Source organism: Typha angustifolia, chromosome 5 (assembly GCF_048772165.1).
Source record: "Typha angustifolia cultivar Huaian chromosome 5, ASM4877216v1, whole genome shotgun sequence".
NCBI classification, from domain to species: Eukaryota; Viridiplantae; Streptophyta; class Magnoliopsida; order Poales; family Typhaceae; genus Typha; species Typha angustifolia.
Genome location: NC_133243.1, coordinates 5,779,875 through 5,797,010, shown reverse-complemented (window position 1 = coordinate 5,797,010; position 17,136 = coordinate 5,779,875). Strand labels below are relative to the sequence as shown.

Genomic DNA, 17,136 nt, shown 5'->3' with positions numbered 1-17,136 from the left:
CCCGGCCCGGCCCGGCCCAGGCCGATAACTCTGATACACCTCTTTCTTCCCCAAAAACCCCTACCGGAAAAATCCCACCTTTTCTAGGGTTTCCGCCATGGCCCTCCTCCTCCGAAGAAAACCTCCACGTTTTCCCATCCCAATACTGAACCCTAGACCTCTCCTCTTCCCATTATGCAGCCCGACGATTCCTGTCGATGCCCCAATTCATCCTTATCCGCCCCCTTATCCCTCCTTATCCCGCTCCTATTCCACCCAAACCCCCAAGTTCCCGGAGTACGAGATGCCCTCCGTGACATGGGGCGCGATCCAGGGCCGCAAGGAGCGCCTGGTCTCCCGCGTCATCATCTCCGATTACCTTAAGTCCATTGGCGTCGTCCCCGACGAGCTCGAGGTCGTGGAGCTCCCCTCCACTGTCGACGTCATGCGTGAGCGCGTCGACTTCCTCCTCCGCCTCGGACTCTCCATCGACGACCTCAACGCCTACCCTCTCGCCCTCGCCTGCTCCCTCCGCAAAAATATCATCCCCGTCCTCGCCTACCTCGAGAAAGTCGGCGTCCCGCGCGGTAAGCTCGCCGAATTCATCCGCGCATACCCCCAGGTCCTCCACGCCAGCGTCGTCGTCGAGCTCGTCCCCGTCGTCAGGTTCCTCCGCGGTCTCGACGTCGAGCGCGTAGACGTACCTTACGTCCTCCAGCGCTTCCCGGAATTGCTCGGTTTCAAGCTCGAAGGAACCATGAGCACCTCCGTCGCCTACCTCGTCAGCATCGGGGTCTGGCCCCGGGACATCGGCCCAATGGTCACGCAGTACCCGTTCTTCCTCGGGATGCGCGTCGGCACCACCATCAAGCCTCTCGTCGAGTATCTCATCTCTCTTGGAATCCCAAAGTTGATCGTTGCGCGGATGCTCGAGAAGAGGCCCTACATTCTAGGGTACGATTTGGAGGAGACCGTGAAGCCGAACGTTGATGCACTTCTCAGCTTTGGAATACGGAAGGAGGCGCTGCCGTCAGTGATCGCACAGTACCCGCCGCTTCTTGGGTTGCCGCTGAAGGCGAAACTATCAACGCAGCAGTACTTCTTTAGCTTGAAGCTTAGGATAGACCCCGACGGGTTCGCACGGATTGTGGAGAAGATGCCCCAGATTGTTAGCCTTAACCAAAATTTGATCTTGAAACCAGTCGAGTTCCTTCGGGGCCGGGCCATACCCAATGAGGATGTGGCAAGGATGGTGGTGAAGTGCCCACAGTTGTTGGCATTGCGCATCGAGTTTATGAAGAATAGCTACTATTTCTTTAAGAGTGAGATGAAGCGGCCTGTGCATGAGTTATATGAATTCCCAGAGTATTTTACATATAGCTTGGAGTCTAGGATTAAGCCAAGGTACCAGAGATTGGCGGCCAAGGGGATTAGGTGTAGTTTGGAATGGTTCTTGAATTGTAGCGATCAACGGTTTGAGGAGAGGTTGCAGGGCGATTATATCGATGGAGATGCTCCAGGACCTTGTTTCATCATGGGTGGTAAGCTGGAGATGCCAGGGAGCGAGATGGTGTCTGATGATGAGAAGGATGAGAGCGATGATGAGGTGCTCTACAGGCGAACCGTCTCACTCTAGTAAGTGATAGGTTGTGACCATATGATTTTGAGATATTTGTATGCAAATTATTTTGCTTAGGAGAATTTGTAATGGGGGATCTCTTGTTTTTTTAGGCTGGCCGTCAAATCTAAATTATCCTGCAATCTTTCTCGAATGGGCTTGCACTGGCATAGCCAAACCTTGTAAGCGTACTCCTTCTCTTGTCTTAGTTCTTTTCCACCATAACAGACGGAATACATTTATAGTCGATGTTGCTACCATACATTTCAATATTGTTTAACGATATATATATGCATGTATGTTTAAGTTTTTGATAATAATTGGCAGAAGAAAGTAATATCATGCATCTTTTTTTATTTCATTTTTATTCCAGATACTAGGGAACTATCTTGACTTTCTATTCCTATAGTTGAAGCCATTTATCGTTGGGGCAAGCTACTATCTTACTATCCTCAAGATCCATAGTGGTTTTGAGTTTTGACTTAGTGGACAAATATTATACATGATTATAAGAGACCTGGATGATTTTAGTCTTGAATGTGAAGAAATAAGCTAAAAATATGTAGGACAAAGATTCTGAGCTTTAGGTTAAACTTTTTGACTGTCTTAGATAATGGTTTCTCTTTTCTCGATCATTGGAAGATCTTAAGACTCCCCTTAAGAAGCTACATGCATCTAGAAGACAGCCTTTTGCTTTGATAGTCCGGGAGCTGGTTTTGCCCTGAGGTTGAAGTTGGTAGTGAACCATCAAATGTACTACATCTGATATCAGAATTAGGCGCATTAAAAAAGTTTAATTTTACTTTAAGACAAAAGGTGAGCTTTACAAGGTAGTTAGTTTGTTTACATAGGCAGATAGGACTCATGGTACTCGCTGCATGATCTGCTAAACATGCCTTCTTGTTTGACTTTTGGCAGACCAACATCTCATGAATATGCTGCATAATTTCTTATGCACAGATTCATGAGTCACTTATAATCAACTATAGAGGCTCCTCTAGTGGCACACACTCATGTACTGCACCTAATTTCTCATCTTCCTTGATGGGAAAGAAATTTAAGACATCCATTTTTCTACACAATTAATCTAACATTAGGATCTCCTGCAACACTGGAACATCATGATGTCAATTGTTAGATAGTATATCAAGTCAACATTATCATGAATAACCCCCTTCTTCCCATTCTAGTTTTGCTTTTCCTTAGGTTTTTTCTATCTGTATAATCTGGTAACTGAAGTAACATTCGGATGCATTCATTCAATAGGATGTCCATAGGTGGTAACCTTGAGTCTAGCATCAGATGTTGGAAGCTCATGACTGGATTGATCTTACAGTAATCTCGGTTGTGAAGATTTTTGAATGCATACACGAAGCTTTCTTGAACTAGATTCCTTTGGGACACATGAAGCATGTAGAACGGCGAGCAGCATAAAAAATGGCTTGTGAGAAAAATATTAGAGAGAATATTGCTTTCTCTATTTGTTTCTCATACAGAAAAATTCTTCATTCAGCTCCATATATGCTGCTATAAATATAATTATGCAATCTTCTACTGGGTAGATGCTTTTACTTATTTCCGAACAAACAATTGGTCTGAAAATATAATTGACAAAGGTGAATTAGGGGATTTCGATTTACTTTTGTCCTCTATAAATTTTCATAGATATTAATTTGTTTCACAAACTGTTTCTTTTTATCACAATTTGTTCTTCAATGCTAAACAGGTAAACTGTACAGGCTAATAGAGAGGATTCTTAAAGGTGGAAGGGGAAGCGGGTCATAAATGGCAGCATTTGGGTCATTGAAGTGCATGACAGCATGAGTGATCGGATTTAGCTGCATAGACCGTCTGAACAAGGCATTGTTGGAGTTATTCTCTGACATCCACAAAAGAGGAGAACAAAAGGGAGGGGAATTTAGAAGATGAGAGATATGATATAGGGATAGGTAGTACTTTGAATTTCTTTGCAATAAGATGTTTGGCAGTGAGAAATTCTTAAAATCACGTCAAAACTCTAAACATAGGTCACTGTAGCATAAGAAAGAGGAAGAGGTTTATCTAATATCTACAGATTGATGCACTAGCTATTATATTGACTATATAGTACTAGAGCTATTTGTGTAACATTATTTATCTAGTAAGTATTCATTGACCCCAATACATTGTATTTTAGAGTAAGACTCATGGTTGAATTGTAGTTCGTACCTTGGTTATTATCATATTATGCCACTATCTTTACATGAGTCTTCCTCAGTGAATTTTAGGAGGGCATTCACGGAATAAGTTCTATAAGGTATAATTATGTTTATTTATTATACTTAAATAATTGAGGTTACTCGTATTAGCTATTATAATGTTTCTTTATAAACTTGTATATTGTATAATAAGTACACCTGATGTGATATACATTTAAGAGAAGATAAGTATATACTAGATAAGTAACGATTACTTTTTTATAGTAGTGTAAAGAGATTTATGCTAGAATAAGATTTCTCTTATTCCACATGAATGAGACCAATACTGATAAGGCACTTCAAAAGCTTACCAGGTACTCTTAAGGTAGATGGAAAAATGAAACTCATTCCCATACACCTCTCATTTCTTTCGTGCAGTGCACTCCAATTCAACTACCCTGAATACAAATTCCACTATCTACATCCGCATGAACCAAACAGTTAGAGGGAAAAAAAGAGAATCAGATCTCATCATCGTAAGGAAACATCGTCGAATCCAACCACTGATCGCCATAGATGAACTGAGACACCGAAAAATTTGATGCTTGATCATAGTTCATCACATGGTATCCAGGCCAGGTTACCCGGCCACCGGTGGCGGCTCCCGGTCCGACATTCATATACTCGCCGTAGTATAAGGAATCGACGCTCTGATTCGCCGGCCACGGCGTCCACCCGGCCCGGTCCACCAGCCCATCAATATAAGACTCTATGTAAACAGTCCTAGAATAAATCCTCCATGGCCTTCCAAGGTAAGTCTTAACGCTCACATTACTATTAGCTAACTCATCAGATGCTACTATGGTGCAATTCTGGATAGATATGCCAGTGTCTTCATTCGGATCGTCCCGGGATTGTGCCGTGATCACATTGGACTGGCCCAAGATGGGCCTTTTGGCGACGAGGTTGCAGGCCTGGAAGACCACGGCAGCGTTGCCGAAGATGAAGTCGACGGTGCCGTAGATGTCACATTCCCGGTAGAATTGCCGGAAGGAGTGGACGTAGAGGGTGTCTTGGTACCCGTCGATGATGCAGCGGTAGACGGCGGCCAGGTCGGCGTTGATGCGAAGGGCCACGGCCTGGCCCTTGGCCGGCCCAGCTGTGTTCCGGAACGTGAGGTCGCGTGCCAAGAAGCCTTGCCCTGATACAGCTGTGGGCGAAAAGAAAAAAGCAGCAGCTGATCATTACAGCATAGAGAGAGGATTGCTTCTGCAGAGGATTTTCCCTCGAAAAAAGAAAATCCAACTGATGTATGAAAAATGCAACCATGCCATTCTTCACGGGCATTATTCCAAATGTTCCCCCTAAGCCACTAGGCAGGCTGTCTACACTTATACAGAAGTTTTAGACCAACTGGAACTATTTTATATATTCTTTTTACCGAAATAATTAGGTGTCACACTAAATGGAGTCTAATTTTATCGTTAGGTATATTTTGTGCCTTAGTTGCTTAAGGACTAAGTTAAAAGATTTATATATATAACGTTGATTAGTTCAGCAATTTTATTATAACTATGATAAATTAAACTTAATTTGATAATAAATTTAAGAGTTATTTATTTTGATAAAAAAATTTAAAACACAACTAGTTTGGTCAAAAACTCTGTATATAGTGCCAAAATATTATCATAGAGATCTATAGGCTGTACCTGGATAACTAGCATCCAAACACTACTCTCTCTCTCTCTCTATAGAAATGATTTGTTAAAAGTGCCTTGTCTAAGCTATGCATATTTTGCTAACTTAATTATCACTCCATTTCTCTAAGGCTTATATATAAACTAAACTTTTAAAAAATGCAATGATAATTATAATATTTTTTAAAAAAAATTAGTAGCAATTATGTAAATTAGATAATTACACTATGTTGTTTGTTGAACTATTACTTATTTTCATATTCATCTCTTAAACTTTTATTAGAGACATATTAACTTTTTAAACTATACAAAATCCCATAAATTTTTATTAGAGACATATTAACTTCCTAAACTATAAGAAATCTACAAACCCTCTCCACGGTATTAACACAAATTACCAAATAAGATGTGAGAATCATGTGATCAATTTAGACCCTCTAGAAATTATTTCATGTGAGATCTGAAGTTAATCACTTGACACTTGTATATTATTATTTTTAAATTAAAATATTAAAGATAACTAATGAAAGTAGCAGTGCGATATATTATCAATTAATTGTCACGAAAACTAAATGAAAGGGTCTATATGGATATGGAAGTGTTTAGGTGTACTTAGGTGTATCAGATTCAGATCCCACACTCACGGGCTAAAAGCCACAGCTATGATTTCATATCATTTTTAGCATTCAAAATAAAAGGATAGAATTTCTTTTTAGAAAAAGAAAAGAAAAGGAGAAAGTGACTCACCGACAGTGGCCGATCTGAAAGTGGTCCATCCGTTCCCAACGCTCCTATTCCCTGTGATGACGGTAACATCACTCCCCTCCCCGAGCATCACGATGTTCGTCTTGTAGCTCGCTACCTCCACGTTCTCCTCGTACACCCCAGCCCGCACCATTATCACTATGCGCGCCTCGCTGTTGTTCGGTGCGAACCCTATCGCCTCCGTTATCGTCGTGAAGTTCCCGGTCCCGTCCTTCGCCACCGTCACCGCCATCCCGTCGTACCCTCCCACGCCGTCGTATTGGAGGATCCTCCGGTCCCTTTTCGATAGCCAAACCGGAAAACCGCCTTGGGCGGAGAGCCGGCGGCCGTGACGGTGGGGGTGGCTTGTCCGGGGGAGGAGGGAGAGGGAGTTGCTGACGAGCTCGTAGGCGGAGGAGAGGGAGGAGAGGAGGGGGGAGGTGGGCAAGGGGCGGCGGGAGGAGGAGGCGAGGCCGTCGAGGCACGTGGCTTTGTTGGTTAAGGCGGCCGCGAGGTGGGCCCGGACGGAGGGGAGGGTGGAGGAGGAGTTGGATTGGAGGAGGGAGGAGGAGAGGGAGAGGGAGGAGAGGGTGATGGCGTGGAGGTCGCGGCAGTCCTGGATGGCGGCTGCGGCGGGTTGGTGGTGGGCGGCGGAGGAGAGGAGGGAGGAGAGGGAGGTGGCGGCGGTGATGGCCGAGTGGAGGGAGCGGAGGGCGAAGGAGAGGAGAGAGAAGGAGGAGGGGAGGTGGAGTGAGCGGGAGAGGGAGACGTCAGGATGCATGGAGGAGAGGCAGGAGGAGGGGTAGGGGGTGGATTGGCATATGGAGTGGATGGTGGTGGTATTGGGTGAGGAAGAGGAGGGGGTGGAGAAGAGGACGAGGAGGAGGAGGTGGGGGAACAGTGAGATGAGGAGAGGAGAGAGAGAAGCCATGGTGTGTGAGAACTGAGAAGGGTAGGGGATAATGTAGTACTTCTGTAAGGTTTTATAATAATGGGTATGAGTGGCTGCATGCCAGCAGCTTGCTACTAGACAAACAGATCGAGAGAGAGAGAGAGGATGTGAAGTTGTGAAGTTTTGGAGTGTGGTGAAGGGAGGAGGGATCTTTGGGAGATGATGATTAGATATCTCATCATCTCTTGCTTGATTATGATGAGTTAGCTAATTATCCTTTAAGTTTTAGGGGTTCGTGTCAATTGTGAAAAAGTTCTTATTTTCTCATGTATGCAAATTACTACCTCTTTTTTTTTGGGTATATTTGCAAATATATTGACTAAAAGACTCTCTGCATTAATGAAAGGTGGGAAAGAGACAGTCATTTTTGGTTAATACATTGACTATATCCCTTTGTCAATAGATAAGGACGCCGTATTTGCATTGCATTGGAATGTTTGTAAAGTGTTGAATATTATTTATTTCTTTTCTCTCTCCTTTTTTTTTATTCTTGAAGAATGAAGTGAAAATTTAATAGTATTTTGATGAAGCTAATAAATGCCGGCAGAATTTACTCCAAAGTACTCATAAAATATGAGCTCTTTCAGCCACACAACCCTCCCAGTCTCCTTGTATTTTTCACTAATTAGCAATGTATTTCTAATTAATACATAATCTCCTTCTTTTTAATGCCATTTTCCCACAAAATCTCCATTTGGGATTCAAAAGCAGCAGGTGGATTAATTTGACTCCATCCTGCACAAAGTCAAGAGTGAAGACAAGGGAATGTTTGGCTTGCTTGACTCGTGAGTGGACTCTTTCTCTTCAGTCCATTGCCGTGACTTCTGGGAGGTAACTCACAAGCTTCGGCCTTTTCGTGAGTTTAATAAAAGTAAAGGGTAACTCTGCCCTCATCTTGCAGGAAGTAAACGGTTTGCAAATTAAGACTCTTTTTATTCTTTTAAGTAGAACTGATCTTAAGTTTTTTTTTTTCTTTTTAGTTTATTTTATGAAAGAGAAAATTTAATGATATTTTAATTAAATCAGTACTGCTAAGATTTGAACTTGGATTTGTTAAACACCATGAGCTATTTAACTATTTGAGCACTATTCCATTGACCATTAGTTGTTAGCAAAAATAAATAGTAAATTACAGTCTAATTAGCATTTAAGTGTATTACTCGTCTAACTCGAAAGTTTCCATATATATAGCAAAAGAGTGTCAATTTTCTTTTTTCGAGAAAACCTATAGGTGAGATATCATTTATTTCAAAACATAAGATTACAATCAATAGGTTACTACGAGCAGGTTATAAGCTTGGTACACAAAAAAATGAGAAAATATTTGGATGAGCCCCACAACTTAGTGATACATCAACAATACAACAATTGCTATATTGTATCAAACTATATGAGCAGAGAAAATTTAGCAATTACAAACAAGCCACGAACAAAAGAGGCTTCCAACGGCTTCATCGCGACCCTAGAAAATCTGGATCAACATTGAAACAAACATAACAATATCTTACATAGAAAAGATGAAGCAAGAAAAATATTAAAAAAAAAACATAGGCTACCATTATGATTGGTGCAGTTGAGGTCCCGACCGAAGGGTGAGGATGGCGATAGCAACAACTACATCAACTAGGTAGAGGAGGAGGGAGGTAGCGACGATGATAAGGGAGGTGGATTGAGAAGGTAGGAGTGGGCGGAGGAAAGAGGAAGGGTGATACTAAGGAGGTTAGTGACAATAGAATAGGTAGAGACTGACGGAGTAATAGTGGCAGTAGACACCAAGACCATCAACGATATGGGTAGTGAGAAGGTAGAGTGTGGAGGAGAGAGCGAGGACGACAAATCAGATGACAATGAAGGCAAAGGAGAGGTTAAACAGTGGAAACGGTAGTTAGTAGAAGAGAAAGATTTATAGCATATTAAGATTGATCATTGGTGTAGCAAATGTGAAAGGTGGTTGTTTCGTAATTATAGTTACGGTAAGTAGCCTTATTTTCTAGAGAGTTTTCTCATATTATGATATATTACATATTATGTATATACATACTATTTTGGCTTTTAATATGATTATATGATCCTATATAAAGATGATTGTAGTTAAACATATTTTTATTATTCATTTGCTAGGTTGATCTTGAGCATGAGTATGTAGATGACTTAGAAGTAATTAGAGATGAATCTTACGAATATTTTATTGGTCGAGTTTATTTATAGCATGAGCAAGTATGAGATGAATATATGATTGGAGACTACATTATATCATATTTTCTTTTATTTTTTAACCATCTAACTTCTCGATATGCTTGACTTGTTATAGTATTGAATAAATACATATAACCTATCATTTAGAAAGAAATCGTAATAACAACATAGTGGAATAGTTGATAAAAAATATGGGAATTACAAGAGCTATATAATATATATGGTCGTTGGATATGAGCATTAGCTATGTGATATATATATATATATTGCTCGCTAGATGTAAGAGTTAGTTATATAATATATATAAAATGATCTACCAATCTAAGTTACAAGAGAACATGGAATGGAGAAAGCTACTCTCATTTTTCTCTCTATCATATTATTCTCTTCTCTCCTATTAATCTGTCTATCAAAACAATAGTGTTATTCACGTAGTTCCTATAAGATAAGTACCTAGGATTGTAAAATGAGGACTTCATAGAGGTCACCACTAATTTAAAATAGTGGTCTGGTTAGTTTCTTATATATGAGATAAAGTGATACCTGGTTAGGAGTAATTAGGAGTAATCTTCTTTTTTTTTTTGGTAAATCTATTCAGATATTTAAGTTTAGAAGAGGCCTAGTTTTATGATAAACTCAATAATAGTTCATAACTCAATATATATATATATATATATATATATGAGAAATTAGATTTTATTTATTTGACTTAATTTCATAAAATTACCGTATATAGTCAACTTAACTATTTAACTTTATATGGTCTCAACTAAGCGATTGTCATCCTTATTATATTAATTAAATCAGAGGTCGAATTTAAAATTTTTATTAATAACAAAATTATAGAGTGTTAGAATAAATTTTCTAATATATATAAAATTATACCGATTAGAATTTAAATAATAAGAATATAATATTTTAATTATATTTTTGTCATCTAAAATTTTATTAAGTATTATTTAAGATATTAGATTTAAATTCGGTATATAGTATGGACAATGAAAAAGATAATTATTAGACTTTAGTCGATATCATACAGAGTTAAATAATTAAATTGAATATATATATGTCTCTTGGCTACCAATAGCCGACATGTAGTCCAAGGCTGTGTGGTGTTAAATAGATAACACTGGATCTCCTAGTCAAGTGCGCAAGGTGCTCTCTTTGCCGTCGGATCTCGACCCATCGCTTAAATAGCGAAAAGATCGAGATACCAATGGCCCCATTCCTAATCCTTCTTCCCCTTTTAGCGACGACGAAGAAATAATCTCTCTCTTCGATCTCGATTGCTCGTCCTATCTCGATCCCTAATCCCTACTCCGCCGCCGGATCACTGTTGGAGTAGAAGTTTCGGGCGCTAATCGCGTCGCCGCTGCGGCGGCGATTTGGATTTGGAGGTCTCTCTTTTCCTCTCTCTCTCTCTGTTCTCTGATTGCTTTTCGTTTTAATTTCCGAACGCTGGGTTAGAGACCAATTCGTTCCTCTTACTCCTTAGGAAATTAATTATCTCAATCAAGATCAGAACTATTTTGATCGTAGATTTATAAAATTGGCATATTTTTTTATATGGGGATGGGTTTTATTGGTAGAAAGTGGATATTTGTGATTCCGTTGATTTGGTACTTGTCATTTTGGAATTGAGTTGGTCGATACTTAATAATATTTCTATCGCAGAGTTCTGGTTTGGGCGATCTAAGTGCAGTGGGATTTGGAATTTTTGTGAAGGATTGCGGTCGTGGCTTTAGTTGTCGGCGATGACAGAGAGGGCTTGCGTGAAGCGCCTTCAGAAGGAGTATCATGCCCTTTGTAAGGTATAATATTGTCATTTCGTATTTCTTTTGCGCTTAATAGTAAGGATTTTGAGTTGATAAAAGAAGTTAGAAGCATCGATTTAGACATAAAATTGTACAAATATATGAATAAGTATGAACAATTGTTGGCATTTTTCCTCAGCTTGTTGATTTTGGCGGTTTATGATATTTTACTCGTTCTTGGAGGATATTACTTTCAAATTTACCTTTAATATAATTCAAATGCTTTCAGGAACCACCTTCCCAGATTGTTGCCCGTCCTTCACCTAATGATATACTGGACTGGCGTGAGTAAACTTTTCTGTTATACATAGTGATATTTTTTTAATAATATTATGTCATTTAATTCAATAGAAGTGGGCAATAATATTAGTTTTTTGATTTGGTTGAACGAGGAAAAATAGCCCCATTTAGTATAAGTGCAATTGGCACAGTGTATGTTTCTTCATTTCTTCCTCTGCTTAATGAATGAATATTTGCACATTGACTTTCCTAGTTAGCATTTATAGATAGTTCGTTTGGTTCTTTGCAATAGAGACACACCCCATGAGTTAAAGAGATAGTTTCTAGTTTGTAGATAATCCTTACCCGTATCCATATGGGAGATTTTAGACAGCTAACAAGCAAACATGTTGAGATAGTGAGCTATCGATATGGAGCTTTTAAGATTGAACAGAGGTATTAACAAGAAATTGTAGGGAGATAAAGGGAGGATTATTTGATTTTAAGGAAAAAAAGGGTGTCCTAGTGCATGAGGTTTCCACTTATGGGAAAAATGGGGAGGAGATTTATGCAGCCTAACCCTCATTTATAAGGAGTTGTTCTTTTTTCCAAGACTTGAATATATTACTTCTTGAATGAAAGGGACAAGCTTTACCAAGTTGATTTTAAGATTGAGTAGAACAAATAATTAGTCCTAACAATTCCAATGGGGGACAGACATTGTACTTATGAGAGCAGTTAGTTAATATTCTTGGTAAAACAAGGGTTGAGGGAAAATCAACCAGTGAAGAATGACATGGAATTTATCTCAAATTGCCAAAGGAAGGATCTTACCTTTTTATGTAGTTGAATAATGGCGAAGCTTTATAGTTTAGCTGCAATAGTGAAGTCTTTAGTTGACTCATTTATCATTGATGTCACTGTTGTTGTTGTCGTCATCATTCCGAGAATTGTAGTGACATTCTTGGTTGTTTTCAACAAACTATTCCAGATCCTTTGGTCATAACCCTGGGCTGTGACAAACTAGGTTGGGGAGCACTAACCAGTTGCTTCTTCTTTCTCTAGCATTTATTCCAGATCGGTAGATTTATTGCTATGTTTTGTTTATTGATTCATCCTTATACTCATAAAGCATCAATCATGGAAGTATCATTCATTCTTTCATGTTTAACATAAGGTAAGCCAATTTTGCCTTTCTTTTAATTGTGCTTCATCCAATTATGTTGAATGCTTACTTCGGTGGTTGTATCAAATGTAGCAGGCCCTTCTTTGTCTTATATTACTAAATGAATTGTATAAGTACATGACATATGTGGGTCCACAGATATTATCTTGAAAAAGTAGATGTAAATTTGGAATTTCTGCATGCTTAAGTGAATGTAGAGGTCAAACTAGAATTACTGTAACTGAGACTTCTTATGCATCATTGAAAATAACAGAGCATCAAAAATGTGCAGCCCCCTGCATATGTATGTATGCTGGTAGCATTTTTTTTTTTACTAAACATGTTACTGTATATGGTATAAGTACTATTTTTACATGAATTGTGCAAGTCCATAGTAATTATGTTTTAATAAAACTATTTTTACCTGCCTTATGTCTTCAAGCCTTCAGTGGACAAATATTTCCCTTGTTTTAACAAGGAAATGTGCTACTGTTATCGTATATTCGTGAATTGTATATCAGTTTACATGCATGATTTTAATATATTGGCTATGTTAGTTCACTTTGACATGATTATTCTAGTTTGTTTATCTTGATTTGTTCTTATATTAAGAAACTGATGATTTATATACCATCTTCTCTCAGATTTTGTGCTTGAAGGAAGTGAAAGCACCCCTTTTGCAGGTAAATGATTGTGAAGGTTAAATAAGCTTGTGGTGCGTAACAAATTTTCTTTATAGGAACCAATTTTTGAATGTCAGTTGGTGTAGTTTCTGAATTTTTTCTAACTTCTACAATACATTATTTTGGTTTTTAAGTTACATTTCAGTGAAAGCTCATTTGTTGCAATTTGATTATTTGCATATTTTCCTATATTGATTTGTAAATGCTGATTAATGCTGAAGGTGGATATTACTATGGAAAACTCAAATTTCCACCTGATTATCCTTTCAAACCACCTAGTATCAGGTAATGTTATGAACTCTTGTACAGAAACTTTTTTATTAAGAATGTTTCCTACTGATAAGGGTTGAAGGGCTCAAAAGAGCTGATTAATCAATCTACCTACAATTTCTAATGTGACTTTCCTTCACCTTGTTTCTTCCTAATAGCATGATAACGCCTAATGGTCGGTTTGCTCCTCACAAAAGAATCTGCTTATCAATGAGTGACTGTAAGTTTGAACAGATCTTCATCTCTGTCTATTTGTTTTGTTTTAGTAATGCAGCTTCTAATTTGATTATTCTTCTCAGTCCATCCAGAGTCTTGGAATCCAATGTGGTCTGTAGCAAGGTAAGTTAAACTAATAAACCTAAGGGTAGCTCAGATTTATATTTCTGTTCAGGATCTAACTTCTTGGTCTGCACGTCAGCTACTCTATTATCATTGGAACTGTTTGATGGTTTGACGTCACTTTCGTTGTGTTCCTTAGGGGCTCTCATTAGTCTACATATCAAAGACTTTTTCTCCTCTTTATACTCTGTTTTGCTACCTTTTTCCTTTCTCCATAGCATATGCAATACTGTCTGCACCTACCATGTGCACAGCATGTGGCAAAATAAAGGAGCTTATGTTGCGGAGAAAGAAGTTAGAAGATGCACTTAGATGACTGATACTTCCTATGTTGAACTCATCTATCTTTTTCCTACTATATCTTAGAGAAATCTCATAGTTCATCTTAGAGTGATTGTTCATTCTACATAACTTGTTTTAAGGTTCTGATTGTGTAATTTTTGGTGCAGCATTCTTGCAGGACTTCTTTCTTTCATGGTGAGTTTTTTTTGTCATGTGCTTTAAAAAGATTGTCTTTGAAAATTATTGTTAACTTTTAGTTAACATTCAGCTCTCACTTCCTCACTTATGTAGCACTCTGAGGTATCTTTAGATATACTGGGCAAGCGTAATTTCCTGAGTCAGACATTATGTAACTGGAGATAATGACTAAGATTTTTTATTTATTTTATTCCTTTCACTCTTCTTTTTGCAGCAACATTGAGTATTGGCATGTTTCTAATGCCCTATTACTCTGCAGTTTGTGCCAGATAATTATCTGGGAAAGAAGGAAATAAATAAATAAAAGTCTGGTAAAATGGTTTCTAAAGTAAATAACAAAGCATCTCCTTGACTTAATTATCATGTAGGAACTGAATTAATAGACCTTTGCATGTGCTTGCAAGGGACTAAAATGGGGATTTTAGATGAAGGAAATTATTTCTGTGTTGAGAAAAATCTGATATCTGGTTATTACGAATCTATTGTAACTAGAGTTATGCCTATCTAGTTATGTTACTTGTTTTACCAAGGTTCAAGGTTAAGATTATAGTTTGTGCATTTCTTTTCTTGTCTTCAAATGCATTAGTAGTTTGCAATCAATTAACCTGAACAACAGGATTGACTGGTCTTCTTCATGTTTAATTGAAGGAACAGCTGTGATGAGATAATAACTTGGATATATAAGCTCCACTTCCTGTGTACTATGGAGTTTCATGAAAGCATATTGTATAATTCATCTACAATGTTAACTAGGTGTCGAGGCCTTTAGTCACATCTGTTTGTTTCTCACTATATGTTCCTTTTTCTCTGCTCAACTTTGTGGGCCAAGTTGTCTACCGAACCAAATATTTGATGTATTTCTTGATACTTCCTCCCACATTAAATTTTTGTCCTCTTTCCCCCTTTCAAGCCAATCTGCTTGAATGATGCCACTTCTCCTTAGTGGTGCACTATGTGCTCTACTGAACATGTTTAAACATCACAAATTGATCTTCATGCTAGTTATCCTTTAGATACTACCTTTAACAAGTCTGCAATTTTATTATTGTCTTTTCTACTCATTCATCATTTATCCACCTCAACATTCTTATTTTGGTGACACTACTATTTTTTAAATCATTTCTGGTTTTAGCTCTCCTAGAATATACATATGTATGTACTTATTTTTCTTTAAGGGGTGTATGATGATCACCCAACAAATGGGAGATGTTTTCAAAATGTCAATGTCATGTGTCCTTTTATGTTTTCATATAGATGGATGATGGTCAAACCACTGGTAGCATTAGGACTTCGGATGATGAAAAGCGACAATTAGCCAAGGTTTCACTTGCTTACAACTGTGAGAGGTAAATCATTTCATTTAATGTGTGATCTGTGTATGATTTCTCATTTCACTACATTGAGTTTTTATTTTTCTTTCTAAAGTGATTGAATAATAGATATGACAAATATATTATTGAATTTATGGACAAGACGTTGTTATGCCATCATATGCACAAAACCTATTTAGTTATTTGAATTTGAAATTTCAGTGCTATTTTAGAAGGTATTAATCATCAATTCTTTCATATTACATATGAGGATCTGAAAATTTTGTGCTAGCATGAATTCTTGTATGGGTCTATTTTCCTCATACAATGCAAGCGGCAAGATTTTCATCAGCACATTCTTCTGACAATTCATGAATTAAAAGGGAAGTGTTCAACATACTGACATGAAATATGGTGAAAGTTAAATGAAATATCTAGCTATCAAGTTAACTGAATTATGAGCTGTCCCTCTTTTCTTGTTAAAACATAATTTAGGAAATTCTTTCAAAGTAGCTTAAAGTATGATCCTTTTGTAACTTCTAATCATCACCATGGCTGTACTAGTCGGGCTTATCGTGAACTGCCCATCTTACAATATTGAGTTAATCAACTGCTGCTTCTTTTTTATCTCTATTATAAATGTGCCATGCACAATTATTTATTTACAACATCTACTTCACTGTAGACTGTTCGTTTATAAGCCTTGTTCTTTTTTACATCAACAGCAAAAACTGCCCAAACTTTAAGAAATTGTTCCCGGAATATGTCGAGAAGTACAACCAACAGAAGGCTCAAGAGCAGAGTGTATCACAGCCAGAGCCCCGGGGTAGACTGGTTCCTCCGTCAGCCGTTGTCAAGCAAGTTGCAAGAGCAGCAGATGAAGCAAAGCATGTAATCAACAATGCTGGCAAAAGAAGGCAGAAGAAACAAGTGCCCTTCTGGCTACTGCTCTTGATTTTTTCAGTTTTTGGCATTGTTATGGCCTTGCCCCTGTTGCAACTGTGACATGCCCCATGCCAAAGATATTATTAATTCCGGGGGACTTTGAAGTGATGAAGCCCTAAGTTCATGTACTGAAGAGTTTTTGTATAGTTGTTCAATGTGGAGTAGCTTTAACTTTCAAGCCTTTGCTCACCCTCCTTTGACATGCCCTGTTGACGAATTTGATGGTATATACCGCCAACTATTTATCTTAGCATTGTGATATGAATTTTTCAACTGAACTTGCTACAATCTTACGCACTATGTTTTGACCTATCAAGATTCCAAAATTGGAATCCATCAGCTTGGATTACTTGGCCTTACATCCAGTTGTGGTGATGATGGAACTACTTTTGATGCAGTAAGTCCCGAAACTCATTAAGTAATCAAATAGGAGGGAAAAATATGACAATTTATTAAAGATCCTCTGGTCCTCAATTGTTATGAACTTATTTTTTAAGGAAATAGTGAGATCTCCTCATCAGTTACAAGAGAATGGGTACTACGAAAAA

At 38.3% G+C, this 17,136-nt stretch overlaps 3 protein-coding genes across 6 annotated transcripts; 2 read left to right on the top strand and 1 right to left on the bottom strand.

Moving 5' to 3' along the window:
* The first annotated feature begins 26 nt into the window (after positions 1-26).
* Positions 27-4,351, top strand: LOC140760041 (transcription termination factor MTERF4, chloroplastic). Of its 4 annotated transcripts, XR_012104321.1 has the most exons (4): positions 33-1,614; positions 1,711-1,779; positions 3,324-3,546; positions 4,213-4,351. XR_012104321.1 is itself a non-coding variant. In XM_073096826.1 (1 exon), exon 1 carries the CDS (start codon positions 98-100, stop codon positions 1,613-1,615), a length of 1,518 nt encoding a protein of 505 aa, XP_072952927.1. In that variant the 5' UTR covers positions 27-97. The 4 variants fall into 4 exon arrangements, 1 of the variants encoding a protein (XP_072952927.1); XR_012104322.1 differs by lacking the exon at positions 4,213-4,351 and having other exon boundaries at positions 30-1,614; positions 3,337-3,758; XR_012104320.1 differs by lacking the exon at positions 4,213-4,351 and having other exon boundaries at positions 3,324-3,758.
* Positions 4,296-7,411, bottom strand: LOC140760040 (probable pectinesterase/pectinesterase inhibitor 12). The gene is made up of 2 exons (XM_073096825.1): positions 6,219-7,411; positions 4,296-4,984 (listed from the first exon to the last, which is right to left on the bottom strand). Exons 1-2 carry the CDS (start codon positions 7,144-7,146, stop codon positions 4,296-4,298), a joined length of 1,617 nt encoding a protein of 538 aa, XP_072952926.1. The 5' UTR covers positions 7,147-7,411.
* Positions 7,412-10,565: 3,154 nt separating this feature from the next.
* Positions 10,566-16,838, top strand: LOC140760046 (ubiquitin-conjugating enzyme E2 34-like). Its single transcript, XM_073096837.1, has 10 exons — positions 10,566-10,760; positions 11,038-11,174; positions 11,407-11,461; positions 13,206-13,244; positions 13,466-13,529; positions 13,673-13,734; positions 13,814-13,853; positions 14,303-14,330; positions 15,588-15,679; positions 16,369-16,838. Exons 2-10 carry the CDS (start codon positions 11,118-11,120, stop codon positions 16,646-16,648), a joined length of 717 nt encoding a protein of 238 aa, XP_072952938.1. The 5' UTR covers positions 10,566-10,760; positions 11,038-11,117; the 3' UTR covers positions 16,649-16,838.
* The last annotated feature ends 298 nt before the right edge of the window (positions 16,839-17,136 follow it).